The sequence below is a fragment of the Sparus aurata genome, chromosome 6, assembly GCF_900880675.1.
Source record: "Sparus aurata chromosome 6, fSpaAur1.1, whole genome shotgun sequence".
Taxonomy (NCBI): Eukaryota; Metazoa; Chordata; class Actinopteri; order Spariformes; family Sparidae; genus Sparus; species Sparus aurata.
Genome location: NC_044192.1, coordinates 28993812 through 29021711, shown reverse-complemented (window position 1 = coordinate 29021711; position 27900 = coordinate 28993812). Strand labels below are relative to the sequence as shown.

The 27900-nt window shown below is 42.5% G+C and overlaps 4 protein-coding genes and 1 non-coding gene across 18 annotated transcripts; 2 read left to right on the top strand and 3 right to left on the bottom strand.

Annotated features, from left to right (window-relative positions):
- Nucleotides 1–33: 33 nt before the first annotated feature.
- LOC115582766 (tubulin monoglycylase TTLL3-like) lies at nucleotides 34–6976 on the bottom strand. Of its 10 annotated transcripts, XM_030418955.1 has the most exons (17): nucleotides 5614–5751; nucleotides 5188–5359; nucleotides 4871–5035; nucleotides 4003–4089; nucleotides 3839–3915; nucleotides 3570–3741; nucleotides 3426–3481; nucleotides 3193–3321; nucleotides 2996–3110; nucleotides 2788–2883; nucleotides 2510–2702; nucleotides 2276–2424; nucleotides 1963–2206; nucleotides 1086–1345; nucleotides 804–979; nucleotides 216–694; nucleotides 37–75 (listed from the first exon to the last, which is right to left on the bottom strand). In XM_030418955.1, exons 3-16 carry the CDS (start codon nucleotides 4977–4979, stop codon nucleotides 233–235), a joined length of 2325 nt encoding a protein of 774 aa, XP_030274815.1. In that variant the 5' UTR covers nucleotides 4980–5035; nucleotides 5188–5359; nucleotides 5614–5751; the 3' UTR covers nucleotides 37–75; nucleotides 216–232. The 10 variants fall into 10 exon arrangements, with proteins under 10 accessions (XP_030274818.1, XP_030274822.1, XP_030274813.1 ...); XM_030418958.1 differs by lacking the exon at nucleotides 5188–5359 and adding an exon at nucleotides 6842–6974 and having other exon boundaries at nucleotides 34–694; nucleotides 5614–5775; XM_030418962.1 differs by having other exon boundaries at nucleotides 34–694; nucleotides 3570–3717; nucleotides 5614–5752.
- On the top strand, nucleotides 6184–8652 carry hmces (5-hydroxymethylcytosine binding, ES cell specific). 5 transcript variants are annotated; one of them, XM_030418965.1, is made up of 7 exons: nucleotides 6184–6343; nucleotides 6529–6737; nucleotides 6951–7094; nucleotides 7195–7407; nucleotides 7747–7904; nucleotides 7988–8180; nucleotides 8294–8652. In XM_030418965.1, exons 1-7 carry the CDS (start codon nucleotides 6217–6219, stop codon nucleotides 8477–8479), a joined length of 1230 nt encoding a protein of 409 aa, XP_030274825.1. In that variant the 5' UTR covers nucleotides 6184–6216; the 3' UTR covers nucleotides 8480–8652. The 5 variants fall into 5 exon arrangements, with proteins under 5 accessions (XP_030274825.1, XP_030274826.1, XP_030274830.1 ...); XM_030418966.1 differs by having other exon boundaries at nucleotides 6221–6375; XM_030418970.1 differs by having other exon boundaries at nucleotides 6233–6343; nucleotides 6533–6737.
- On the bottom strand, nucleotides 8648–15503 carry LOC115582770 (ras-related protein rab7). Its single transcript, XM_030418971.1, has 6 exons — nucleotides 15130–15503; nucleotides 12253–12315; nucleotides 11921–12047; nucleotides 11084–11302; nucleotides 10410–10538; nucleotides 8648–10271 (listed from the first exon to the last, which is right to left on the bottom strand). Exons 2-6 carry the CDS (start codon nucleotides 12303–12305, stop codon nucleotides 10176–10178), a joined length of 624 nt encoding a protein of 207 aa, XP_030274831.1. The 5' UTR covers nucleotides 12306–12315; nucleotides 15130–15503; the 3' UTR covers nucleotides 8648–10175.
- A 4623-nt stretch (nucleotides 15504–20126) lies between these two features.
- On the bottom strand, nucleotides 20127–20199 carry trnaf-gaa (transfer RNA phenylalanine (anticodon GAA)). Its single transcript has one exon. It is a non-coding gene; the product is annotated as a tRNA-Phe (tRNA).
- Nucleotides 20200–20502: 303 nt separating this feature from the next.
- On the top strand, nucleotides 20503–27065 carry rpn1 (ribophorin I). The gene is made up of 10 exons (XM_030420862.1): nucleotides 20503–20870; nucleotides 21592–21656; nucleotides 22267–22573; nucleotides 22666–22875; nucleotides 22966–23158; nucleotides 24250–24349; nucleotides 24444–24582; nucleotides 25427–25546; nucleotides 25694–25939; nucleotides 26020–27065. Exons 1-10 carry the CDS (start codon nucleotides 20631–20633, stop codon nucleotides 26200–26202), a joined length of 1803 nt encoding a protein of 600 aa, XP_030276722.1. The 5' UTR covers nucleotides 20503–20630; the 3' UTR covers nucleotides 26203–27065.
- Nucleotides 27066–27900: the final 835 nt, after the last annotated feature.

Here is a 27900-nt window from a genome sequence, read left to right as displayed (position 1 = left end):
CTGTTGTGTGGAAAGCTGAAAGTTAAAGTCGCATTGTTGTGTTGAATCAAGTGTTTTAATCTGGAACTCTGAAATCTTTGAAATAAAGAAAGAGAGACAGAAGTGAGTGACAAAAGACATGGCAATCTATCAGATTCTATTATGATCTGTTATGAAGCACAACCCCTGCAAAAAGTTCAAATTGAAGAAACATGTGAACGATTTGGTCAACAAACCTTCTTTTGCAAGTTTTTTAGGCACTCATGGTGCTGGTGGCTGCTGGTCTGGACTGTTTAGGTACAACAATCTCTACAGTCAACGCAGGACATTGGTCTTTCTCTGAGCAGACTTCAGATACCTCTGATTTCCTCTTCTGTACAAATTCAGGGTAAGGCTGTGCACTTAAGGGCAGGTGAGTGGATTTCACGGTCATTGGCAGGCGAAGTGTGAAGGTTTCAACAGGGATGGGCACAGGCAGCTCAAGATGTAGAAGAGAAGGAGGTGGAACCACGCTGCCGGTGGTTTTGAGCTGAGTCTTTATCTTGGGCAGACGCTTTGTTTCATCTGCAGCAGGCCTCTTCTCCTTGATGGAGCCTCTGCGTTTCGGTGCTGAACGGGTGAAGGACCTCAGTGGAGGAAGTGGGCAGGGGCATTTGATCTTGAATCCCTCGACAAGTAGGCTGACTCCGACATACTGTGGCACTTCTACTGCTGCCTGGAGACCACAAACAGCATCTGAAATACTGGATATCACCTTCACAAGTATGGGTCACTTAAAAATACATCATAACCTGAAGAAGAGGCAAAACTTTTTTTTCCCTTACCTGCTTAAATATGAGCTGAAAGTCTCCAGTGTTTGCAGTGCGGTTTGCTCTCCGATCCAGGATGACTCTTAATGTGTCTTCCTGCACAGCAGTGCAGAGACGGGCTGTCACAGGGGTGGAGGGAGCCATAGTGGGACTGGCATTGATTTCTATCAGCCATGGACGCAGGTCACGTCCTAAGAAACACAGATACCAAATGTTTTCACATTAAAGAAAAAACAATGTCACAAGAAACAGACATTTCCAGCTGCTGCAAGAGCTGTTGCAATGTTTGCATCCTACCTAACATGAAGTCAGCACCATAGAGCTCAAATGTGTTTTTGCGCGAGTCCATCAGATCCTGTGTTGTCTGTAATGCGTGAATGACGGCCTTCTTCATCCCCGGGACAACCTCATCCTGCCACTGACCTTCCCGACCCTGGCTCGACAGAAAGGTCTTGAACTGGTCATCCGACCACATGTTGTCTGCTGGGATACCTCCATGGCGCAGTTGGGAGGGCCTCAGGTGCTTCTGGATGGAGTTATTGCACAGGTGGACAGAGCTGAAAGGATGGGGTAAAGAGAGGACAAGAATGGACAGAGGAATTAGAGGAACTGAGTGAGACAGTGTAATGACGTAATGAGAGAAATGATTCAAGCCTGGCACTACTTCTACACTTAAGTTTGCTTTCAAACTACTTCTCAGCGATCTTCTTGCTTTTATAACAGCTTGAAAACTAGGTACATGTTCTTTCGGTAATTCTGCCGGGCTATAACAAGTGAACTGTAAAAAAAAGAGGGGACCGCGAGTGGGTAAAGGGCTTACAGAGAGTATTTTTGGAGTATTTCCTGCCTTATCTCTGCCATTTCTTGCTTATGCAAATCGGTGGAGGTTGAAGCAACCTTGCGTGCACTGTAAGTGGGCAGATGTTGACTAGAGTTTTTGGTATGACTTGAATGTTGCTAATGTTAACGACATATTTGAATACACCCAGAGCATAACAGTTATTTACATGCCACACACTGACACAAATCAAATCTCCCGCCACAAACGACAGGCATAAACACACCCTGCGTCTTTCTCACACTTCCCCTTTTTCAAATTTGACGTTCATCTGGTTTCACATTTGCTTCTGCCTTTTATTATTCATTCATTCCTTCATCAGTATCACTGTCGTACCTGTTCAGTGTATCCAATGAGTATGGCTGCGTAGAAAAGCGCATATAACACTTCTTATAGAACCACACGGTCAAAGGGTTCCAGTCAGTGACCAGGAACCACTGCCGCAAGTCAAATTTGGTGCCATGGACCAGAAAGGGGCGCTCCAGGTACTTCTGTATCACCCACTTGCTTTCCTTGATTAGGGTTGGATCAACGTCCACCAGCCTGAGGATCTGATCCAGATGCTTGGCACATTTGATACCTAGAATGCATGTTAGCAAGTCAGCTGGCTTGCTATAGCAGATGTTATGTGTAGAGTCTGACTTCTCACCTCTGCCTCTGGACTTAGCTCCTGGTTTGATGATCCATATGTTGTGTAAGCCGTCTATGTCCAGCTGTGGACAGACCGCCACCAGCCTCTCTAGCATGGCTTTGCAGCAGGCCACAAAGTGATCACTGTTGTCTATCTCTGCTCTGCCACTGAGTGAGGAAACAGACGGGAGGGAGAAACTGTAGCAAGTGACAAGGACCCTTCACTGCTCATTCACCCACACGCTGTACTCACTGAACAACAAGGTGGTAACTGTCAATGAACTCTGCCCACTCCTCCTTTGTGAGTGTTGGTGGTGTCTCCAAGCTTTTGTCTATGTCGCGATGCTCAAGACTCTCCATGAAGTCCTGGCATACTTTGAGTGCGCTGTCAATCATTTTGGAAAGGACCACAGGCTTGGATCGCTGTTTGCTTAGTTTCCTCTGATCTGAAAGTGGAGCGAGAAAGTGATGTCTGTCTTTTTTTTTTAGCTACACTGAGTACAAACACAATAATGTAAAAGGTGCTCATACCCTGAATGCTGTGGCTCGTTTCCTCTCCCTGAACACCCCGCTCCTTCTCCGCAATGTACTTCAGAAGACTGACGCAGGCTGTTCTCCTGTAGTCCTCTACACAAACGACACAGAGGGAAATATATGATGAAAGTATGAATGAAATCATAGGGACGGTGGAAATACATGTGTTTCATATAGTATGATGTGCAGTAGAGTAAGATCTGACCAATGAAAGCATGCTTCTCATCCTGTGCACAAAGTCTGTAGCAGCGAGGAAAGAAGGTGTCTGGGTCAGCTGAATCAAACCAGTGCAGGTTCCTCAGGTTCACGCACAACCCCACCTGACAAGGCAAACAGTGTTATGGCAGGAGAGCACTGTTAATGAGAGACGGGATAAAAGCATATACTGTAAACGTGCAGTACCTTGGTGGCAAAGCTGCCTGCTCTTGCAAAATGATTGATAATCTGTTCTTTCTGCAAGCTGTTGCTGTTGATGGCGTCTCTACGGTTTGTCCAGTAGAAATTAACTGTTGCATTCCGCACCAGACGAGACTGTATGAAAGCAGGGGGAAAGATGAAGGCTGTTACTGGCAGTCTAACAAGGTTTGCTATTAAGAACTTTAAATGTTTCCAGCATGATTATCAGGCACTTTTACCATGAGACCATAGAGTTCATCTGGATCCTCTTCTTTTTCAACACTGTCTGAGTTGTCTGGGAAGAAGCAGCGTTGTTAATAAATGAACGGATGTAGACAGACATCTGAATTCTATAACAGTCACACTTTCATCATCTGGCTAACCGTCATCATCATCGCTGTCACCAGCATCATTTGAGCTAGCTCTGCCCTCCTCGCTGTGACGCCGCCGAGCACGGCAGTTTGGGAGGTGCATACGCTGCTCCACCCAGCCTCGGGCCCTCAATGCTGCCCTGATGACAGGGTAAGGGCCCTGGACAGAGAATACCTTACGCATCTGAGTGTACAGAGAGGAGTCGCGGAAATGATGGACAACTTTTAAAACAATTTGATCTTGGAAATAAGTTTTGAATTCTTCCAGTAATGTAACTCACCTTGACAGCTTCGTCCACAAATTCTTTGGCTGCCCTCAGTCTCTCTGGGTGATGAACTTTGCCCTCAGGAGGTGTAGCTGTCAGACACACACACACAGTTACAAACTGCACTTAGGAGTAAATGCTGCGAGGGTATCAGTTGTTGACTTGCAAAGTATACCTACCTGTTTGCAGGCTTTTGCTTTTATCTTGCCTGCACTGCTGGACCACAGGTGTGACCTTCTGATCATTAGATCGGCCCTCTGTTTCTCCTGCAGTAACAGTTACATCAGGAACACTTTGTCATTGAACTTACATCAGTAAAATGAGCCATCATTCATTCAGAAAGATCCAAATCTACCAAAACATGTCTGTAGCCAATGACAGAAAGAACATCTTTTAAGAGGAAGGGAATATTCACAAATGCATGGATATAGTTTTATTGTATAACATGGGACAAAACGTTTGGAACTGTAATTGATACATCAAAAATGCCTACAAAATGGATGTGAAAACATATTGCAAATATAACTGCTGTAAGTATTTACATATACAATGATACAGCACAATGTCACTAAAGCTTAAGTCTTCAGCTTGAAGCCAAAAAGAGCAAAGTCATGCAACTTTAATACATGGCCTCTGGGTTCAAACATTTGGCCACCTGTCCGGAGTGTGACCTCATGATTAATTCAGCACTCTTGATCTATAAGCCGACGCTATGAATACCAAGGCCAAGTCCTCAAGGTGTGAAGTGATACAGCAGAGACCTTTCACGTTTCAGTCCATAATTTATTGACAATATGAAGTCATAAAATAACAGAAACGTATAGATGAAAATGAGGGATTGTGTGAGTTTCTTATCAGGTCACAACTGACAATATGACAAGTGTGTTACACATACAAGAATTGTAAAACCATTTGAAAACAGATGGTTCCAATGCTGTGCAGGCCACCCTTGATTAAAAGTTCAAGAAAATGTTTAGTGATTTCCAGCATTACTTTTCTGGTGTTCAGACAGGGACAGTGTTTCCTGTGCTACTTTCTGTCTCTCACCACTCTCTGGGCATGGTGTGCAGCATCTGTCAGAAGCCTGGTGTCCCTCCTGGTCCCGCTGGACCGACTGACAGGACCTGGTCCTCTCCATATTAACATTAGCTCTCATTCTTCAGGGGAACCTCTTCTCTCACTCTGATTCATGGTTTGGTCAGACACAAACTGCTGCAGAGGACACAGCATTTCAATCATTGCAACATTTAATCATCCAGCATTTATGATTTGAAAATCACACAGTTTAAATGTATACACAAATGTTACAGAAGTAATAAACAGCCATTAAAAACTGTAAACAACTGCAAGTGTCACACAGACACCTGTGGGTATTTTAGATCAGCCTCTCTCCAAGTGCAGTGGACTATAAAGTGGGTCAAGTTGCTGTGCAGGAGACCGCTTGGCTACACCTGTCAGGTTTGTATCTAACAACCCAGGTAGGTTGTGATACTCAGTCTGATTTCCTTCAGCTACCTGTTGAAAAGATGCCTGCAACTGGACACACAACCCAAGAACAGAAATGCTCATTCAAATGTGAGCACTGTACACACAAAATATTTCTGACATTTTTTGCTATAAAGCCACCACGTCATTTTTCTTTTGTAAAACAAGCATCATATATTCTCTAAAACACATCACACTCTTAATGTCTCCCTTTAAAACATATTGTAGACGTAGCTCACTATAGGTGTCTCCTCAACCTATCACCCATCTGTTACAGTAAGCCTATAAGTACGCCTGTTTCTTACCTGCTGAGGTCTGCAGGTGTACTGACGGTGGAGCCGGTTGAGTTTCAGTGGAGGAGCGCGCGGTGCGCCGGACATTCTCCTTGTTTATTGTTACCATGGCAACCTCCGAGCAGCCGCACATGCGAGCACTGACCAGACAGTGAGTTCTTTTTTCAACCTTTTCTGTGTACGCCGAGGTTACAATAAAAAAGAATAAATTAAAAAAACTAATAATAATGATAAATAAAATTATACGCACACGTGTTGTTTATTTTTACGTATAGCATTTCAGACAAATTCAACAAACTATTTGTTTATCCTGTAAATACATATGAGTTACAATATTTGACGCCTTATTTCTGACTCCTAACATTGATTTATGAAGAAGCCCTAACCCACGAACTTGTGGAAGTTTAATTGCTACTTGCACTGGTGTTTAAAAAGAAGCTCGAAATTGCCTTGACTTGGTTAACTCTTATAGAATATGTATTAAAATATATATTTTATAATAAAACATAATATATGCATTATAATTATGTTGTTTTCGGTTAGGTTTGGGGATATTTGTCTGTGTTCTGTCGCCATCTTGACTCCCGCAAACGCGGGGAGGGGCGGGGCTGCTGTATGTCAAGATGTCACGTGCTCTTGCTCTGCAGCCCGTGTCCAGGCAAATCTCCTCTCAACTGTACGTGCACATATGTAGCTGTCGTGGTCTACACAAAGTCACATAATTCACATCGAAAGTGCAACGGTAGGCCTCTTATTTATCATCACTCGAAACAGGTGAGCTGAGCAGTGTTTCATGTGGCTCATTTACAGCCAGTGGGGAAAGAAATGTTTTGTTTCCTGAAACCAACTTAAGCTAACATGCTAACACTGTAGAAGTGTAAACGTAGCTAACTAGCTAGTTGTTACTCAGCTTAACTTCTTTTTCAGGCAGCCGTGTCAGCTGTAAAATGTGTGGAAGAACCGCTTGTACGCTTGCTCCTGACGAGGTGAGCCGAGCTTGCTCCTACAGAAACCGAGGAGGGCGGCGGAGACAGCCCCGCTGGAGGGATGGAGACGAGGATAAATACCGACCCTCTTACAACAAGAGCCCCCAGACTATGAGTCCCGTTCTGCTGTCCCAGAGGCATTTTGATAAGGTAAGAACAAATGTACAGTTGTGTATGCACATTATAAACAAGCAAAACACCACGACTTAGTAGCTGAAAGAATGACCCAGCAAACATATGTCATTAACACTTACCTGTCCGAACAAGATGCAGCATTGTAAGCCCTAATGTAGAATTGATAACACGATGAATGCATTAGACAGCATGATAAAGTGCAGGTGCTCATGCCGTCTGTGTCTGCAGACTGCCCCTGTGGATGAGTGTGTGCTGGCCTCGATGCGTTGGGGTCTGGTGCCTTCCTGGTTCAAGGAGAAAGACCCGAGCATGATGCATTACAGCACCACCAACTGCCGCAGTGAGAACATACTGGAGAAGAAATCGTACAAGGTGCAAGCACTTCTACTGCTGTGCTATGTTCCTAATGTTTTGTGTCTGTCTCTCGCTGATGTGTATATCACTCTGTAATCACTTTTTTGTCTCCACTAAGGACCCCCTGGCTAAAGGACAGCGCTGTGTCATCCTGGCTGATGGTTTTTATGAGTGGAAGAGGCAGGACAAAGTCAAGCAGCCTTTCTTCATATACTTCCCTCAGACTCTGGAGAAAACAGAGGATCAGGATGACCCCACGACCTCAGCTCGCAATAAGGAGAATTCAAAGTCAGCCTGCCCTCCAGTGGAGGCCTCCCCCGACTTAACAGAGGTTTGTATTGGTTTTTTCTATTACAATATAAGCACCATGAACATGTGCTTTCATCCAGAACAGAAGTAGAGAGAGTGCAGCTGTGGCGGAAATTACCACTGCTGAAAATATCCTGAGTGGGAGAGGAGCCAAAGTAAAAATGTGCATGTGTCCACCAGCTGTTTTTTTTTTTTTGAAATTTCATACAAACTTGATTTCGTTTTGATGTTAGTGCCAGGCTGAGGAAGGTCAAAAAATTGAAAACCATACCAACAAATTCTTTCTTCTTTTTTTTCACAAGATATGCTACTATTTACTACTTAAAAGACACTTTTCCCCTCTGCTCTACGTGTTTGCCAGGAAGAAGAAGAAGCAGCAGGTGAGTGGACTGGATGGAAGTTGCTGACTATGGCTGGACTGTTTGACTGCTGGACACCTCCAGGTGGTGGAGAACCCCTTTACACATATAGTATAATCACTGTCAACGCTTCCCCTAACCTGGAAAACATCCATCATAGGTGAGGGTAGTTAACTGAAAAACAGGCTCTTTTTTTCCCACGTTTGTATTGTAATGCTAAATTACTGTGTGGCTGTGTTTTAGGATGCCAGCAATCCTGGTTGGGGAGGAAGAAGTGAGGAGATGGCTTGATTTTGGGGAGGTGAAGTCCCTGGATGCCTTGAAACTACTCCAGTCTAAAGATATTTTGACTTTTCACCCGGTCTCTTCACTAGTAAACAACTCACGCAACAACTCTCCAGAGTGCCTTCAGCCAGTGGATCTCAACAGCAAAAAGGTATCAGATTTACTGTGATGTTTTATTTGCTATGTTTGGATTTTAGCAGTGTAGTGTTGGCTATTAGGCAAATAGAGATGTCTGAGCTGACAAATCTGACCCATTACCCCCAGGAGTCCAAGCCCACAGCCAGCAGTAAAATGATGAAGAGCTGGCTGACGAGCAGTGCATCTGCAAAGCGGAAGGAGCCCAGCACAAGTGAAAGTAAAGACGAGCAAGAGCGCAAGGCTCAGCGCAAATCCACGGGAGAGCTCCAGCGGTGGCTTCAGGGAGCCAACAAGAAACCAAGAACCAAGTGAAGATAACAAGTGTGACAGAACACACCATTTAGGCCTCAATTATTCCACAATACTGTTTGAATGGCTATGTGAAAGATTTATATTCTTGTATAAACTTTTTTGTGATAAAAAATATTCTACACAGATACCATTTTCAAAATGTTCTCAATAAATATCAAACACAGAACGCTTTATTCAAGATCTTTATTACCCTTATTACTTGAAACGCAAAGACATTTTGAAACAATGCAGATGCTATGCATTTATCATATTAATAATATAATAATGATGAATGCCAATACTTCCCCCACATTTTTTTTCTTCTTTCAGAGTTACAGTATGTATGCTATCTTGTAATCTATAATGCATTTCAGAGTTTAAACATAATACGAACAGACAGATCTGATCGGTTAAAAGAAAAGTCAAGCACTTAAACTGTTTGCCAACACGAGCAACTGGCAGAGTCAGATATGGAGATTTACAGCACAACTTTTTGCCTTCCCCACACAATGACTGAGAGGTTTGCAAATATACAAAGTCTTGCAATAATTGACAGTAAAAAGAAATGTACTAGCTAATAGTACTCAGTTATGAATGACATTTATACTTGAGAAAAAAAATCCCCAGGACCTCCAGGTATAATGACGTGTGGTCTTGATTTCATTCATTCTCACGTCAAACGTTGTACCAAGAATAAGTGATTAAAAGACAAACCTTATTTTCCCCGATACAGGAACAGCAAATACCATGTTAGGGACAGCACTTACATCATGGAGCTGAGCCTGGATTCTCAGATCTCCTTAACCTGAGCTACAATTGCATTTATTGTGGCTCCAAAATGAGATGTCTGAACAAGTCTTTCATTACTGTAGATGACAAAAAAGGGCCCAAAAAAGGAGAAAAAGATCTGTACACACTGTCTGATAGACTCATCAAACTGGATGTTCAATTCTGTGCCAATTAGCAAGAATCAGCAGGCAGCATATTCATGTGATCCTCACATGTAACTTCACACATTCTGATCCTTCATTTCTGACCCTTGTTTGGGTGTCAGGTATTGTTTTTTTTAGGTTGCACGAGGTAAAGTGAAACCATTAAGTGTTTTTGGAGAGTGGAACAAATTTAAGCCACAACACAAATGAGTCAAATGGGGGAGCAGTGTTTCCTCTATTCATGCAGCAGTGGCGGGCTATGAAAGTAAGAAAACAACCACCACTGCTAAAGAAACTTTATGATTAAAAAAAGAACAAACATTAGTTTTCTAACTTTACTCAATCACACATACATGTAAAGAGATAATGCTTCGATTTATCACCAAGTATCCAAATAAAAGCAGTTAGAACCAAAACTGGGTGTGAAACTAGCGATTTACATGGAACAGAAAATGAGATTAGCCCAAACCACCACCACCATGAAAAAGTACGAGGGGAAACACTGGGAAGTAATAAGCATCATACAAGTAAATTCCATAATGTTTCCTTAAGGTTTTCTTTGGGCTAGGAGACTCATTTTTTTTTTATAGAAAATGTGTTTTTTGTATATATAAGGAGGTGAGTGCAGCATGTCTGTGTGTAGTAGTATACTCTATGAGTGGGATGCTGCTTGTATGTTGGGCATCAGGGATTAACACAGTGGACCATGGGAAAGGGGATATATAGACAAGGCAAGACAGGGTAGTGAGAGCGGTGACGACCCCCCCGGAAGATCTTCAGCGTCCTCAGCAGCTGCAGGTCTCCGCTGACGGCTTGGCTCGCTCGTTCCGGTCCAGCTTTATCGGCTCTGGGAACTCGTTGTACAACTCCACCTCGGTCTCCTGAAATCAGAGCGCACATTCGTGTGAGAGCCTGGCTCCTCATCTCCCAGCTTTCCCAGAATCAGAAAAAATCTTTTTCGCGGCATTGAAAAGGCTGAGCTAAAGTGCAGGCAAGACTTTCTCGCTGCAGTCCGTTACCTGTTTAAGGGCGTTGCGTGCGATAGTCTGGAAGGCCTGCTCCACGTTGATTGCCTCCTTGGCGCTGGTCTCAAAATATGGGATGTTGTTCTTGCTCTGACACCAAGCCTGTGCTCGCTTGGTTGTTACCTGAAACACAAAGCAGCTGCTGTCAGACTTAGAGAAGCACAAGATAATGACTGTCTAATCCAAGCCATTTTTAAATAGTTTCATCGGTTAAAACCAGAATGAAAAATGAAAAGAAATTTAGATCCGCTAGATCCAGAGTTATATTGGGATTCTCATCAAATTGTACTCACAGACACCAGCCACCTTAATACACTTTTTTTTTTTTTTTTAATTCAAGATCTGTGCATCATTCCGAGAAATTAACGAAATGCCCTATCTTGCAATGGTAAACAAAAGGAAAAAAATTCCTACATCCACCCCAAAATTTACGGGGTCTATTCTGGGCTGAGACCCGTCCTCCATTTAAATGCAAATCTGTGCAGTAGTTTTTATGTAATCCGGCTGACAAACCAATCAACAAATGGACACAGGTGAAAACAACCTCCTTGGCTGAGGTAAATATTTAGGCTTCAAATATTTCCAACCACAACTGTACATGTAGTTTCAATAGAGAAAAACAAACACAATGATCCCCCCATAGTACAGTGTGATTATGTGGACCCTACCTGTCTGTTCTCCAAGTCGATCTTGTTGCCCAGGACCACGAAGGGGAAATTCTCCGGGTCTCGGGGGCTGGCCTGGATCAAGAACTCGTCCCTCCAGCTGTCTAGAGTCTTGAAGGTGTTGGGTGCCGTCACGTCAAACACCAGGACGCAGCAGTCTGCTCCGCGGTAGAACGCTACGCCTAAAGACTGGAACCTCTCCTGACCTGCTGTGTCCCAAATCTGAGAGTAGAGAAGGCACGGTGTGTTAACTTGCGTAAAATATTCAGATTACTGTAGATAAAGAGATTAAGGCGATACTTTGACTGTAGTGTTTACATGGATCACATTAACCACATCCCCTTCATTGTGTTTGTGCTATCAGCTGGATGATGTTGTTGCTTGCCTTTGTAAAATTTGGTTTTAATGCAGCACAACAGCTATAACGCTGTTTGCAGTCAGTTTGTTCTGTCTCTCTGTGGACCACGTGTAGCGTAAAATACTGAACAGGACAATATCAAAAGCAAAAGTAAACTATATTATACAGCTCTGGTAACAAAGTTACACTTTAGACTGAACTCAACTAGAGTGAATTAAATATGACTTTATGGTTTGTGGTTATGAAGGTTAGACATCATGGTGATGAACAGCGAACATGATACAATATTTCCATAAACTCAAAGAAATTATTAATTTCTCCAGTGTTAGCCCATTCAAACAACTGTTACTTTTGCCAGTAACAATTAGCAGATTTTGTATAATATCAAGGCAGTTTTATCAGTTTCGTATTTATTTAGATATCTGTGTTTCAATGAGAGAGAAGTCAATGTCACATTCATGTGAGTGTAATTTCTTCGTTACCTGCATCGTGACAAGTCTGTCATCCACCATGACTTCTTTCGTCAGGAAATCAGCACCTATTGTGGCTTTGTACTGGTTACTGAACTTTTTATTCACATACTGGTTCATCAATGAGGTCTTGCCAACTCTGGGGGGGGGGGGAATCACAAGACAACATTCAGAGAGCATGAAAGGCAGAAACAAGTGAAACAGGAAAAGTCACAGTGATGAATTGATTGGCGAAGCACATACGCTTCCTCCCCTCTTTGTATTAGAGCAATCGTCTTATCATTAGACTTGATTCAATACACAAATCTAGTGTTTTCTTCCCCATCAGACTCATCAACACTCACCCGGAGTCTCCGAGGATGATGACTTTGAGTAGCACTTTCTTCCTTGACGTCATTGTCCCACAGCTGTAAAGACAAAAAGGTAGATCAGAGGGGAGAGCAGATAGAAGCACATTCACACAGGAATTGCTGAGACAACGTGGACAGAGCCATGCCATAGGGATGACCCTTTTGATATGGGCCAACAGGTTTCACTGAAAGATGATAAGCTCAGTGTGTGTCTCTAAATACACTCCGAAGAAATGGACCAGTTCTCGGAATGAAACCCACTGTAATGTCTCCCATTTCGAGTTTCCTTCGCTTCATAAACAAATACAAAGCTGTTATATGGGCTTAACAATATGCCACACTGCGCTGTGGCATAAGGCTCTCAAAACAATAAATGGAACAAACAATTCACATTTTAACAAAATACAGTAGGGTCAAAGAGTCCAAGACCACTAGAAAAATGTGCACTAATTTCAGAACGTCTTAGTATATTACCCCTTTTGCTTCAATAAAAGGATGCAGTCGAACAAGTGTTGACTCCACAAGTTTAAGTAAAACCTAATGACTCATACTATCCCAGCATGATTTGACAGTGTTTCACAAAACATCTTGTGATGTCACAGAGATCTTGGCAGTCTCAGTTTTCAAATGCCCCCCATAAATGTTTAATGGGCAGAGGTCAGGCGATCATGAAGGAAAGTCAATGACAGGACTTTGTGGTGTTCTTCGACCTTCGAGTAGTTCTTGCAATATCCTGCTGCTGCATTAACCCTATCCACAAATACCAAACCAGCGGGTGTAGCGTGTCTCTGAAGAATGAAGTGGTACTTTAGAAAGAAAAAAAAACAGCTCCAGACTTTAATGTGGAATTCTCTCTCCTGTGCATCTTTTTACACACAGCATTCGTTTAATGCCTTGAATCTCAAACTTGAATTCATCAGTTGACAGGACTGTTTACAGTCAGCCACTGTGAAATTTAGCCCAAATTTAGTGTTTGGCCTTGTTTCATCTCCTGAGAGTGGTTTCAAAACTGATACACGTCCTCTTAGACCTGTAGTAAACAGCCTTCTTTTGACAGATCTTCTGCTGATTGGAGTCTTGCATCATTCATCTGTGATGACGATGCTTTTTTATCTATCAGGAAACTAAGCTTGATATACTGATCTGATGGTGGGGTCATTTTCAGTCTGCTTGATCTTGCTCTGGATGCAACTGATCCAATTTCTGCAAAGCATTTTAAAGTTCCATGCACTGCCCTCTAGAAACTGTTACTCTAGCCACGATTTGGAGCTGAGAAAGGCCCTCTTTGCTTAGAATAACAATTGGACTTCTGACGCTTTTGCTTAGTTCTGACGCCATGTTTCCCTGCAAGTGAACAAGCCTGGGATGAGTAAACCTAATCCACCCGAGTGCTTTTTTAACATATGCTTCATTGGAAGGGATACAATTCTTGGAAATCTGACCTTTTGTACAAAGAGTTAAGCTGGCCAAACCACAAATGTGCTTAAATTTGTTACTGAGCTAGAAATAATGCGGGATTTAAAATATGTCTTCTTCATTTTGCATGTCAAAACATAACTGTGTATCCAAATGTTTCTAAATCCTCAAATTGTCATCATTTCCGTGTTTTCAATTTTCCATGAAAATTATAAACAGATCTACAATGTGGTTTCAGAATAGGGTTGTTGAGCTACAATAACTGAAATCTTCTATTGTTGTCACCACAGCTGGCTGTTTTGATTGTACTGTAAAATGCTGATTTTGGGATATGAGTGCTTCGGACAAACCATTCAATGGAAAATAAAGCTTCATTGTGTCAGTCCAGACATCACAATAAACTGAGAACAAAAATGGAACACAGTTAGTCTCCCTTAAAACATTCAGGATGGAACCAGAAACTGTTAATAATTACATGTTTCTACTGGAGTGTATCGTTATGATTTAGGCTATGTTTATTAATGATCCACATCATCTGAAGTACAGAGTGTTTTATACTAAAATCCATGTCTGATCAAACATCCTCAACTTTGTGCCTGCTCTAGACATCACCAAGCATTTTGAGCCTTGGCTGACTGTGCTATGTAATAATAAACGACCTCATACAGTTGTTATGACCAAAGTCCAAACGCTGTTACCGGTGGGCTTTAAAACCACCAGTTCACTTGAGACAGACCTTGGAGAGCGCATTATTGGATACAAAGATTAATCATAGGTTTAATCCACTCATCGTCCCACCTTCACAGACGCTTGTGAGAAAGAAAACACACGGCTTGGATCCATATCAGTGCTGTTCTGTGGCGAAATTAGCATAGAGCTATCGGTGCGGCTCTCATAATCTGCACCCCATGACACTGTGTCAGGGACTGATCACATGGTTTTAAAACACAGGACTAACGGAACCATGACTTGGCAGGCATGATTAGCACAGCAACTGCTGTAGTTTCAAGTCAATACACAGACCGGTATAATCCACAGCTGTAATAAGCTTGTCATGTGAATACTTCCACTTTATAAACCGACACAGAGACATTTTATATGACGATGATAAAGATATCACACACTTGCAAAGGGTTAGCAAGGTAGAATAAACATTACATTTGGACATCAATTGCTAATTAGCTAGGCAATAAAATGCAAGAAAACGATATGGAATAGGTTGGGGGAAAGAAACGTTATCAAATGGAGGACCTTTTCAAAAGAACTACCGTTATAGCCAGTCGTTTTAGATACCGTGTCCACTAACAGTTACCATATCAGTGACACTTCTTATTTTAAGCTAACGTTTAGTTAGCTAACAGGGCTTATTAACAAATGTTAAACCCAGTTAACGATAGCTATATTGTTAACAAATGTGATTAGTGAAACCAATAACTTAAGTCAACCCATACCGACCTGGGCGATGATCCTGCGGTAAAAAATATCAAAAGTGGACTTTTCCTCCTCCTAGGTTGGAAGCGTTAGCTAACGCTCAGGCTAGCTAACGGGCTAACAGCTCCTTTAAATGTCTGCTGTAAAAAAATTAACTCGTTTCGAGCGTCGACAGCTAAATAATCTCCGATAGCTAGCCTCGCAGCTACCTCTGCTTGTCAAAATCAACACTGCCACTACCGATGTATAGCTCTCTTCGCGATTTGGTACAATAGTCTGTCGCCCTATTCCCGTTGACGCTGGCTTTTCCTGTCAAGCTAACGCGCTAGCTGCTAGCCGAGCTGTGTGCACTTCCTCCAAAACAAGCTCTGTCCGTGAGGGCTGACGTCACGCGCTGGGCACGCCTTGTTCCACAGGACCTGAGATGTCACAACAACACGAACGACAGCGTTTATGATATTCCCGAGATATTTAATGACATCTATCCAGCAGATCATATGACTGCTTACAGTCACAGCCCATACAGTTAAAATTGTCAATACACATGGGATCAAATTTATAAATGTATGGAGGACTAAGACTGCCAGAATGTAAAGAAAGAAAGAAAGAAAGAAAGAAAGATAATATTGGGATACATTAATCAATAAAATATGACATTCTGATTTAATGCACTTCTGTTTTGTTTGTCTGTATTATCTACTTCCTTATTTATTTTTCAGTTTTGTTCATTCATTTACCATTGTCAAGTTTATCATTTACATATTTATTTGGGTATATTTCCCTTTGCATTTTACAAGATAATAAATAAATACATCAGTTAAAAATGAATTAATTGGAATATCCAATGGTAAAACAAATGAAAATAAAAAGCAGGATTAACACAAATGTAATTTAATACAGAAGTGATTTAAAACAGAAATGTAAGTTAATTGATGCCTACATTTATTTCAGTGCTGTATTTTTGTACATTTAATGGTAAATTTACTATTTATTGAGACATTTATTCATTTCTTTGTTGACTTTTTATTTTGGCAGTTTCAGCTCTGATACTGCTATAATTAAGAAAAAATAAAAGCTACACATCTGATCTCATTATAGCAGATGAGATACAAAAAGTAAGGACAGATTCAATAAATCTGCCGTTATTGTGGACGCATTCAATAGACCTGTTGTTATTGCGTAGGAGAACAGAAAACTAAAACGTGAGAACTGAACTACATGCACAGTTACAGTCTCGCTTAAGACTTGTGCCTATTCTTTAAGATAAAGAAAAAAAACAACAGATACTCTCATCTACGGTCATTCTGCACACGGGAGAGGGTTTTCTGTTTCAGTAATGTATGATTGATCAGGATAAGGAGAGAGCCTTGGGCAGGTTGTGGCCCTCTCCCCAATGTTTCCTCATTGCTCTCTTTCACACCAGCCTTTCCTAGCCACAGACAGGATGTCCGGATGTCACCTATCTTCACTCTCTGTAGACGGTGCCAAGGAGGGTCTTGGCTTGCCAGGGCCCATTTGCAGAATATCTGAATTCACACACCATGTCTGCAGATGTATTTTCTTTCCACTTTAGTTCAAGACCCAGTTGACTGAAACTGACAAATCCTTTGATGTTTCTCTTTATCATGAACGACACTCACTCAGTCCCAACTCCTTTCCAGCCAGCGTACTCTGTATGGGTGCTGGACTGAATGTAATAATAATTATTTTCCAGGTCTCTATCAGCTTCTATTAGCAGATTACATGTAGAGGACATTGGCCAGCTAACTAGACTAACCTGATTCCTGATAATGATGGTAACTTTGATTTTGTTCTTGACATTGAACAAACAATTTATGATTTTTCCTATCAAATATGTAATTTCATGCTGCGCTCTTTATTAATGCTCCCTTGTGATGCTTTCTATGGAACGTTTGTCAGACTTTTGTTGGGTTTAGCTTTCACACATGATTGGGACAAAGTCATTAATCTGTATTGGACATTACCTTTTGATGTGGTTCAGTCTGCCAAGTACATAATGCATTACCATCTGACTATATACAACAAATTAGCTACAGCATTATCCAGATGCACTGAAAGGACAAGTTTAACCAAAACTGAAAATTCAGTCATCTACTCACTCCCATACAGCTGGAAAGTCAGGTTAAGTTGTGTAGTCCTCAACACGTTTCTTGAGCTTCACAGCAAAAGCAGTGTTTTGGCATTCCCCTAAATAACTTAAAGTGAAACTCTCGCCAGAAAGCAACCAAGGCTTTATTTGTGATTGAATATGAGTCAAACCTTTGTGTAAAAGCATAATTACGATGAATGAGGCACTTTTAAGATTTACTGTAGTTTTGTTTTCGGGCATCTAATTTTCATTGGAGTGTGGGGGCACATCAAAATCGCTACTTTTAAAACACTAAGAAGGCTCGACACAACATGAAACTTTGCTCGTAGTTTCACCAGGGTCTCTACACATGAACACGAGCATTGAGAACATTGTTTGTGTACAAAGAGTTTACTAAAAAGAAGGTTTTTGAACAACTCACATTAGCAGTTGTATCTCTGGCGTGCCGCCATCATGGCAGACAAAAAGTGTCGATCCCCGAGTGTGACCTAACAGGAAGGCTTGAGGAGCGGACCACCATTACTCTCCTGCCTGTTAGGTCGCACTCGGGGATTGACAGCGATTTTGATGCTAGTGTACGAGTGCCCCCGCACTCCATTGAAAATAAGCTTGCACAAAAACGTAACTACGGTAAATCTTAAAAGTGCATTTTTTTTTCGTCGTAATTATGCTTTTACACGAAGGTCTGACTCATATACAATCACAAATAAAGCCTTGGTTGCTTTTTGGCGAGAGTTTCACTTTAAGTAGTTCATAAAATGATAGAAAATAAAAAGCCTTTGGAGACTAAGTGATCCTAAATTGACTTGAAAAGACGTTTACACTGAAATCTTCACTGTAGCTGCTTAACTAAAAGCATCAGCATGGTCCCTTTCTTTTTTTTTTCTTTAATTTTATTGGATACTGTTCAGTTTACATTTCCAGTATTGCACACTAAAAGTTAACATTTTACATTTTTAACCCAAACATTTCCAAACACATGTACTCCAATGTTTCCCTCCCCCCTAGCAGCCAGATAGACATAGAGGATATGAAAATTGTATATATATATAAAAATACCTATACACATGTACACATACATATATATGCATACATACATACATACATACATATACATGATACACGTAGTAATCAAGTAAGATAATACATAAAATGATTATACAGAAACAGAAATAGAACAAAATAAACCAAATAAAACCAAAATAAATATGAAATAGAATAAATGAACAGAATAAATAGGAGGACTGAGTGTTATGTTGTAAAAGGTTCATAGTTGGGGACACCTAGAATGACGCGCCAGATTACCAAGACTTGTCAACCAGTGGGATTTATGAGGGCCAGAGCCCCACCGCACCTGCAATGCATCTGATTGTGTGGTTGTGTGTGGTGGGCAGACAGCGAGGCACACCGATGTGAGAACCCATGCCAGCAAGCACGAAACAAGCGACTATAATGACATTTCACTAAAAGAAAGCTGGTTTACATAGTTAATCAGTGGTTTTGCAGTGACAGTAAAATTTATCAGAGGAGCCTCTGAGAGTGAACTTTATCTTTTCAGGTTTTAGAGAAGACAAAGTGTCATACAGCCATATATTAAAGGATGGTGGTAAGGGTGATTTCCAGAGGCTCAGAAAGAGGCAATTAAAGAGGTAAAAGCAATGATATTAGCTTGAGTCGCCGTCGCCTTTATTTTGTCCGCAGGCCTGCCGAAAATTGCTATATCAGGGGATGGACAGACCTCCAACCCCATGACCTTCGAAATGATGTCAAAATATACCTGCCAGAAATTGAGCAGTTTGGGGCATGACCATAACATATGTGTTAAATCACCAGGGGTCTGAGAGCATCTGCTGCATCCCACATCCTGGATAAATCTTGGCAACAGATGCGCAGCTTGTGAACAGGCAAGGCAGGAAACTGCTTGGGGCCCCTGGCCGATAGGGGGCCCCCAAGGTCTGACAAACTGTACCCCACAACAATGTCTAAAGTTGTAGCCTTATATGCAGTCTATGGTTGTAGACTGCCACACCCCCCCTCCCACTCCCAAAACACGATCTACAATAACATGTCAGTAGGAAACCTCCCTAAAGGAGCCCCATGTCATCCCCGTCGAATTTGGACGTTAACATTAACGTTAGCTATCAAGTTGGTGTTGAAAGTCAATGAAGAAAGATGAAGAGGAGTTATCTCTAAGGAAATGAAAAAAGAAAGAGAAAAAAGGAGAATGAAGAAAAAAGAAAGCGGTAAGTGGAGCGGATAATGATGATTAAAGGGATATTTCGGGGGGTGGGGTCGTATAAAGTACATATCTATAGTCAGCCTGTTCCCTACCGTAATTGCCGATCAGCCTAGGGAACAGACCGACTATAGATATGTGCTTTATATGACCCCACTTCAAGAAACCCGAACTATCCCTATAAGTGTCCGAAGTTAAATAACTGAATGCTGGTAACTTCTGCTAAACTAGCGTGAGACTAAATGTTAATGGCCTTTATTCTTTAAAGCTTACGTAGCCTAGCTAGCACACAACTGAAAGTATTTAAGAAAATTGGAGCTGCTGAAGTTTGAGGTTGTGCGTATTTGTCCGAAGCTTGCATGGGCCCTGTTCGAGGTGGATGCACAAGATCGACCTCTCGTCAAGGATGTTAATATCCTCTTTTCAAATCTATTTGGGATCTCAGGGCTTCCAGAGACTTGGATTACACCAAATGAGCTGCAGGAGCCATTCCATGTATCCTTAAAAAAGTCGCAATTAAAAACCATGCCATTTATTTAGGAGAATAATGGTTTGCTGCGACAGCCTCGAACTCCTTTGATGGCCTAGAAAACTTCTGAAAGGTTTTTACTAACATAACACCATATAGATTCGTGTCTTTGATGTCCCATAACAAATTTAAAAGCCACTTTCGTCTGCAGAAACCCGGGATCGAACCAGGGACCTTTAGATCTTCAGTCTAACGCTCTCCCAACTGAGCTATTTCGGCCCGTTGACATAAGAGATGTGTTACAAAAAACCTTTTGTACAACATCCGATGACTGTTTCACGATGTACACATTTGTTTTTGATATACTAACAGTAGACGGACACAAGGACCATCAACAGGCCAAGAGAGGTGACTACAACAGACATTTAATGTTCAGACAGTCTGAAGTGGACCAAAACTCTTAAGTAAGAAGTTGTGTCGGTTTAAACCCTCGTGTATGTTTGTTTTTACGTCTGTGCCACATTTCACAATCGCCCGCTTTCGACGCACAGCTCGTTGTGAAGAGCGCGCCGTGACGTCATCACGCTGGACTGAATGAGGCGTCATCCTTTCTGATGTAGAGCGGCACGGCGGCCTTTCTTTGCTGCTCTACATTTCCCCCAATCTCTCCGCTCTTATCCCGGTATTTCAGCTCTTTAGTTTCTTTAACCATGACTCGACAGTCGCCACTCCTGGCCACTTGCCTGCTGCTTGTGGCGGCTCTGAACTTGGAGGTTTCAGCGAACGGTCTGGTGAACGAGGAGGTGAAGAGGACAGTGGACCTGAGCACTCATCTGGCCAAGATCACCGCGGAGATCGTGCTGTCCAACCAGGGACACTCTGCCGTCCAGAGCTTCATATTGGCGGTAGAGGAGGACCTGACCCCGCACCTGGCATATATCGGAGCTTCGGTGAGCCGAACATTAGTGAATGAAACCCCGCCAGCACCCCTGCCTGTAACCGGTCTGCTAGCTTTAGCTTGTTAGCCACTTCATAGTAACTTGGGCTACACATATCGTGGCGGTGCAAAATCTGGCTCCTCTCATGTGTAGCGTTTTTCTTTGTTAAAATGACAGCAGCAGCAGTGCACAGGCTAATAGCACGCTACTATATGATGCTACTGTTTGTTCACTGAATGCATGAAATCACAGCTGTTAGCTAGGCTTGGTTGTGTGATGTGATTCAGTGTGGTCCTGCGGACAGTGAGCTCTGCAAGCTGGGAAGTCAAACAGCCAGTTAGCCAACGCTAGCTACCACTTCAAGATGGATATTGCTTAGTACAAGCTATTAGCATCCGCTCCGTTAGTGTGAGCAGAAACGAACGGGGCAGCTTAACTTGGATCAGATCAATTACATTTGTATTGTAAAGGATGTGGATAGCAACATGTTAACTTCCGCAGCGCTGCACGCTCTGTCAGTGGCTGAATGACACGTATGCGCTGGGCAGCTCACTTCCGTGTGTGACTGCGCAGACATGCCCCTTCCACAATGAATGGAGCTGTATCCGTGATCTGTTTTAAGATATACATGGCTCCTTCAAGAATGGCGTTATGAACCCCTCACTTGTCCTGTATTTGGTTTGCATGTGTTTTATTCCAAAGAGAGTTTGCTTAAACCACCATGTTTCCACAGGTGAAGGGTGATGAGGAGGAAGATGGCACACTTGAATTACAACAGACAACAATCCCAGGACAAAGGTAAGAGAACAGACTCTTACAATGACATCAACAAGGATTCCAAAGCCTAGTAGAACAACTACACTGATGGAAACGCACTGCATAAGTAATGCATTAATGAACTTTTTCATTCAGTGGCAAAGTTGAATTGTGGGTCGAATAGAATAGCATATTAGTTAATTGTCACTATACACATGTACAATTAAATTGTGAATTTTGTAATGTAGCTGCCAGCATTTGAAAGCAGTCCACTGGTATAGCATTGCAATCCTACAACACTGCTGGAGTCATTATGGTCATTATGATCAAAATTGACACAACAGAACCAGAAATATCACCTTTTGTATTACACACATGCTTCTTCATTTCAAAAACCTGGCGCATACATTACCCACAATGCACCTTAGCGACAAATTGCTGTCACTGGAGGAGACAATTCAATTATAATACATACAGCTTTCTCTGGAGCCACAAACTACTGTATGCTACTTTTTTCATATATTGAGTAGTGCTTCCCAAGACCTATGAATGCACTTAAATGTGTAAAATTGGTGGAGTTACATTACATGATCATGTTAAAGGGGAGCTTAACCTTTCTCCTCTCTGTCATGTCTCATCTGCCCCCACACAGTGGTCATTTCTACAAAGTACAGCTGCCCTCCAGCCTAGCAGCAGGTGCTCAGCTGAAAGCAAAGGTGGAGATGACATTTAGCCATGTCCTGAGGCCCTTCCCCACACACGTCACCCAGGCCGAGCGCCAGCTGGTGGTCTTTCAGGGGAACCACTACCTGTACTCCCCATACCCCACCCGCAGCCAGACCACACGTGTCCGCCTGGCTTCCAAGACTGTGGAGAGCTACACCAAGCTGGGTAACCCCAGCAAGAATGATGAGATCATTGAGTACGGACCCTTCCGCGACGTTGCTCCGTTCAGCGAGGTTCGGCTTTGATGTGATTTTAACAAGCTTCCAGTAAAGCTGCAAGAAAGTTGCTTAAGCATTCTGTGGTTTGTCTGTCCTCTGCTATCCAGGATACAATGAAAATCCATTATGAGAACAACACACCCTTCCTCACCATCAGCAGCATCACTCGGACCATCGAGGTCTCTCACTGGGGAAACATCGCTGTGGAAGAGACCATCGACCTGAGACACACAGGAGCCGTCCTGAAGGGGCCTTTTTCACGTTACGATTATCAGCGCCAGTCCGACAGCGGCATCTCCTCAGTGAAATCCTTTAAGGTGTTGTATTTAACAAAAACCACGGTTGTCTGACCTGTGTGTACTTTTCAGCTGAGGATAATGACTATATATATGCATTCTCCTCAACAGACTATCCTTCCTGCCTCGGCCCAGGACGTCTACTACAGAGATGAGATTGGCAACATCTCCACCTCCCATCTGCAGGTTCTGGATGACTCAGTGGAGGTGGAGGTCAGGCCTCGCTTCCCCTTGTTCGGAGGCTGGAAGACCCACTACATTATTGGCTACAATCTACCCAGCTACGAGTACCTCTACACTCTGGGTGAGTTGATTTCTGATGACACTAAATAATCCAAACACAGGAGAAAACTGCGATTCCTCCCGACAAAACCAGTGTCTCACTCATGTGCCACTTCAGAGGGGTGGATGCTTGTGGCTGTTGCTAACATGTAGGGCCCTATGATTTCCGCGATCACGGAATTGCGGACGGAATCGCGGAATTGGCCGATTAAAACGGAATCTACTTTTTAACACGGAATATCGCGGAATTTGACATAATTTCACTGAAATGTTGTTCTCGTGTGGAAGAGGAACTTTTGTCTGGGGAAAACTGCACGGGGGGAACCAAATCTGGGTGGCACAACAAGTCGCCGCCGCTCCCCCTCCCCACAGACTGAGCTCTCCTGTCAAAACAATGCAAGCATGCCGAAGTGGCTGCCCACGGCTCCGTCTTCGTCGGCGAAAAAGCTGAGAAACTTGACATTTACCCCTCAGTACAGAGCCGAGCAGTTCCCGAACGACTTGTGTGTCAGGTGAACTGTTGTTTTGCAAAGAAGCAGACCTGAGAAATCATAATTAAAGGTGTAATGCGTCAGAGTTAGCCACTGTCCGATTCATATTATTTGCATATAATACCAGAGTGACTGTTAACTGCTGGCAACAGTAGCTGCTGTTAGCTAGCTAGCCCCGTTAGCCACAGCCTTCTTAGCTGACTCTGCCTGGGCTAGGAGGCTTTTCTGGATCTGCCTGAGAGCTGACCATGTTTTTATTCAATGAAACCCATAAAAACACAAAATATACTACTGTATGAAGACATGATGAAGTCAAAATATTTTTGATGCACTTTACTGTACTGTACGGTACAGTATTGAGGAAATATGTTTGTCCCCTCAATTAATTTAAGGTAATTTCTATTTAATTTGTGTACATTTGAGTTATTTACATTGAAAACACACTGTTTTTAGTAGTTTAATAAGAGTAAATCAGGATTCACAAAAATTAAAACGGAAAAAACGGAATTCCCAAAAATTAAAACGGAAAAAACGGAATTTGGGAAAAAATAAAACGGAATTTGGGAAAAAATAAAACGGATTTCATAGGGCCCTAAACATGCCACTTCATTTTATCGTCTAGGTGACCAGTATGCACTGAAGATGAGGCTGGTTGACCATGTGTATGACGACCAGGTCATTGATTTCCTCACTGTGAAAATCATCCTGCCAGAGGGAGCCAGGTCAGTGTCTGTAAATAAATCAAAAGTTTGTTGTTGTGTAGTTTTGCAATACTTGATGTTGATTACTCATAGTTTGCCTCTCATGTCCCATCAGAAACATCCACGTGGATACACCTTACAAAATTGATCGCATGCCAAACCAGCTGCACTATACGTATCTGGATACCTTTGGCCGACCAGTGCTGGTCGCCACCAAGAACAACCTGGTGGAGCATCACATTCAGGATGTTGTGGTAAGATGATTTAACAGTGTATTTATAGCTACCTCAGTGTTATTGTTTCCACATATGTTGGAGCTGGATAACCCGCAGAGCTGTAGACAATTTTTGGGGGGAATGTCAACTCTTGATCAAGATGAAATGGTTAACTTGCTTTTTGGAACAAGGCTCAGAGAAGCTTCTATGTAGCTTAATGCCAATAGGATTTAGATGTTTCGTGCCATTAATGTTATTAATATCTTCATGGCTACACTTTACTTTCAAAGTTCACTCTTTACAATACTGTAACCTCACAGAACAACATGCTTAATGTACAATATTTAAGAAATATCATGCAGTATCTCATATTTGACAAGCTTTAAGCACTACATGTTCTGTATTTTGACCTAATTAAAACAATTGATTCAGTGGTAATTGATACTATTTCTTATATCAACTAACTAATGAACCTCATGATTTTTAAGCACTAGAAACAGGGTAATTTACTGGCTCCACGGTCAGGTTTCAGTTTGGGGAAAAAATATTTCTCACAGAGGCCCCATGGCTTATAAGTTAAGACACAGACCACTGACCCCAACATTCCTGCCTCTAGTAAGGCTGTAGACCTCTGCAATGTGTCGTTCCTCATTTTCTCTCATCTCACTGACATTGATCTGATAAAGTCATTAAATGCCAAAGAAAACCGAAAAGGGTACCATTTAAAATGATCCTTTAGTCGGAAACATGTCAGCCTAATGTTTGTATTAAAACATTAATTTATTATTGTTTACTGTGATGGAGGGGAAAGCCTTGTGTGAATTGGATGAGCTGTGAAATTGTATTAAAATCTGTCTTAATAAACCTATTTTGTGTTTAACAGGTTCATTATAACTTCAATAAGATCCTGATGCTGCAGGAGCCTCTCCTAGTTGTGGGAGCTTTCTACATCCTTTTCTTCACTGTCATCATCTATGTCCGCCTGGACTTTGCCATCACAAAGGTATGACAACCTTCAGGAATGTCTAAACCCTCGTTTATCCTTTGTTCCTCCTTTGGCGGAAATTTTGGGCGTTTCTGTCTCCAGTCAGTTCTTCTCACTTCATTCACATGCGTTTGAAATATGTTTTCGTCTTTCTTCTTTGTCTAGGACCCTGCGGCTGAGGTCCGTATGAAGGTGGCCTCCATCACAGAGCAGGTTCTGACTCTGGTCAACAAGCGTCTGGGTCTGTACAGACACATGGACGAGGTGGTCAACCGCTACAAGCAGTCCCGCGACACCGGGGCGCTCAATAGTGGCCGGAAGACTCTGGAGGCCGACCACCGCGCCCTCACTAACGAGATCAGCTCCCTGCAGGCCCGCCTCAAAGCTGAGGGCTCCGACTTGGCTGATAAGGTGAGTGATGCACGTTTTTGAATCGCTGTTACCTCACCTGGATGTGCAAGCGAGGCTCACTCCCCTCTCTGTGCTCTCAGGTCGGGGAGGTACAGAAGCTGGACGGCCAGGTGAAGGAGTTGGTCTGTCGCTCCTGCCAGGAGGCGGAGCGGCTGGTGGCGGGTAAGGTCAAGAAGGAGGCTTACATCGAGAGTGAGAAGACTCTGACCGGCAAGAGGCAGGAGCTCGTCAGCCGCATCGACAGTCTGCTGGACGCCCTCTAAACAACTCCTGCCACACAAGCACACACAAACAGAAACCACCTGCGCAACAACATACATCCGACTGCTTGTATGTATGAGAATTACATTAAATGTGACACAAATGCTTACATATTTTTTTTACCATCTTTGAAGTCAGATATGGACTGTTAACATGTCATCTTATGGTATTGATGGGTTTATCTTGCGCCTCTGTGCCTTGTGATAAACTCACTGTGTGCTCAGCTCTCCAGCAGCTACATCACAAGTTTTTGATTTTCTTGTTTGTCTGTTTTCGAGTTTGTTGATCTACACTTAAACTTTGTCACACCATGCTCAGACTTGTCAGACTTGACTCTTCATTTTTATGTTCAAATCTGGACTTTGTTTTATCCCCCCCCCCGCCCCCTTCTCTAATGTATGTATGGTTATGGGACTTTTTTTGAAACCAATAGCTGAAGGGCCCAAGTGTTTTCAGTCTCATGTCTTTGCTCACATCTGCCGTATTCTAAGATGGCATCATCTAGTTCTTAAATTTGAAGATGAAAGTCTCTTCCAATCTTTTCTCTTTTGCACTTACAACCTTTTCTACTTGCCCCTGACTGACATTTATATTTGAATGAATTTAAAGCTCTGATTCTGTGTCATCACAAATGCTCTTTTTTGATGTTCATCAGTCGCATTTTCTACATTTTGTATGATTTTTTTTTTTTTTTCTCTTCTTTTTGGTTTTGTAAGTGTTGTCTTTTTTGACCATGAGATTAGTGAATTCATGAGATTAGGTTGTATGCGAGAAAAGACATGGGAGATGGGACACGGATTGTTTGTGAAATGGGCAATGACATGAAAAGCTGTCAAATTTGAAATAAAGTTTTGAGAAACTCAAATCATTTAGCATATTTTTTAGATTGTGAAGCTAGAAGATGGAGTTGATTTAGTTATGGTTGAAATTTCCAGCACGCAGTACCCATAGTTTATCAAAGGAGGGCGCAATTGTGTCAACTATACCACTTAACCATATTGGACACTTTTTTCCCCCCTCAAATAAAACTCTGCTACTTTTTGACCCTGTCAGTACCTTTGAATAATCTGCACACGTATAGATAAAAGTGTCATCCTAACATCCCAAAATAAAAATCAGCTGCATTTAGTCTGTGACTGGTGCCCCCTTTTAAACTGGCACCTCAGAGGGACTTTCCAGCACATTGTTGCACTCCTTGTTTCAGAGAAACCCCACCTATCAGCCTCTCCTCTCCAGCAGTCGACCTGCCTCGATCACGGTCTGAGCCCAGGACAAACATCAGGGTCAGACTGAGGTCATTGCTTTCCCTGTGAGGTCACCAGGGGTCCTGGCAGGTCATTTCCTGCTCCATAATAACAGGTCCCGCTCCCCTCACAATGATAATGTTAACATATTGTATGTGCCATACAATTATCATTCTGAAAATACACAGCAGGGGGAAAGCAAAGACAATGTCTGTTAGCACTGATGCTCAATGCTGGTGAAAGGCCACACAATGGCATTTTTGTTAGCGTGTTTGGACTTGAGTGGAGATTTGGAGCAATGAGAGCTCGGAGAGCCACAGAGTCTCATTCTCACAGCAGAGCACAGCAGGCAGACTGCTGCCGCTCACACACGTCGACACCAAACCACTGAGCTCACGTCTGCTCGCCACTCAGTAATGATGCTATCAGGTCAGTCTGTGGGTTAGAATGTTGGAC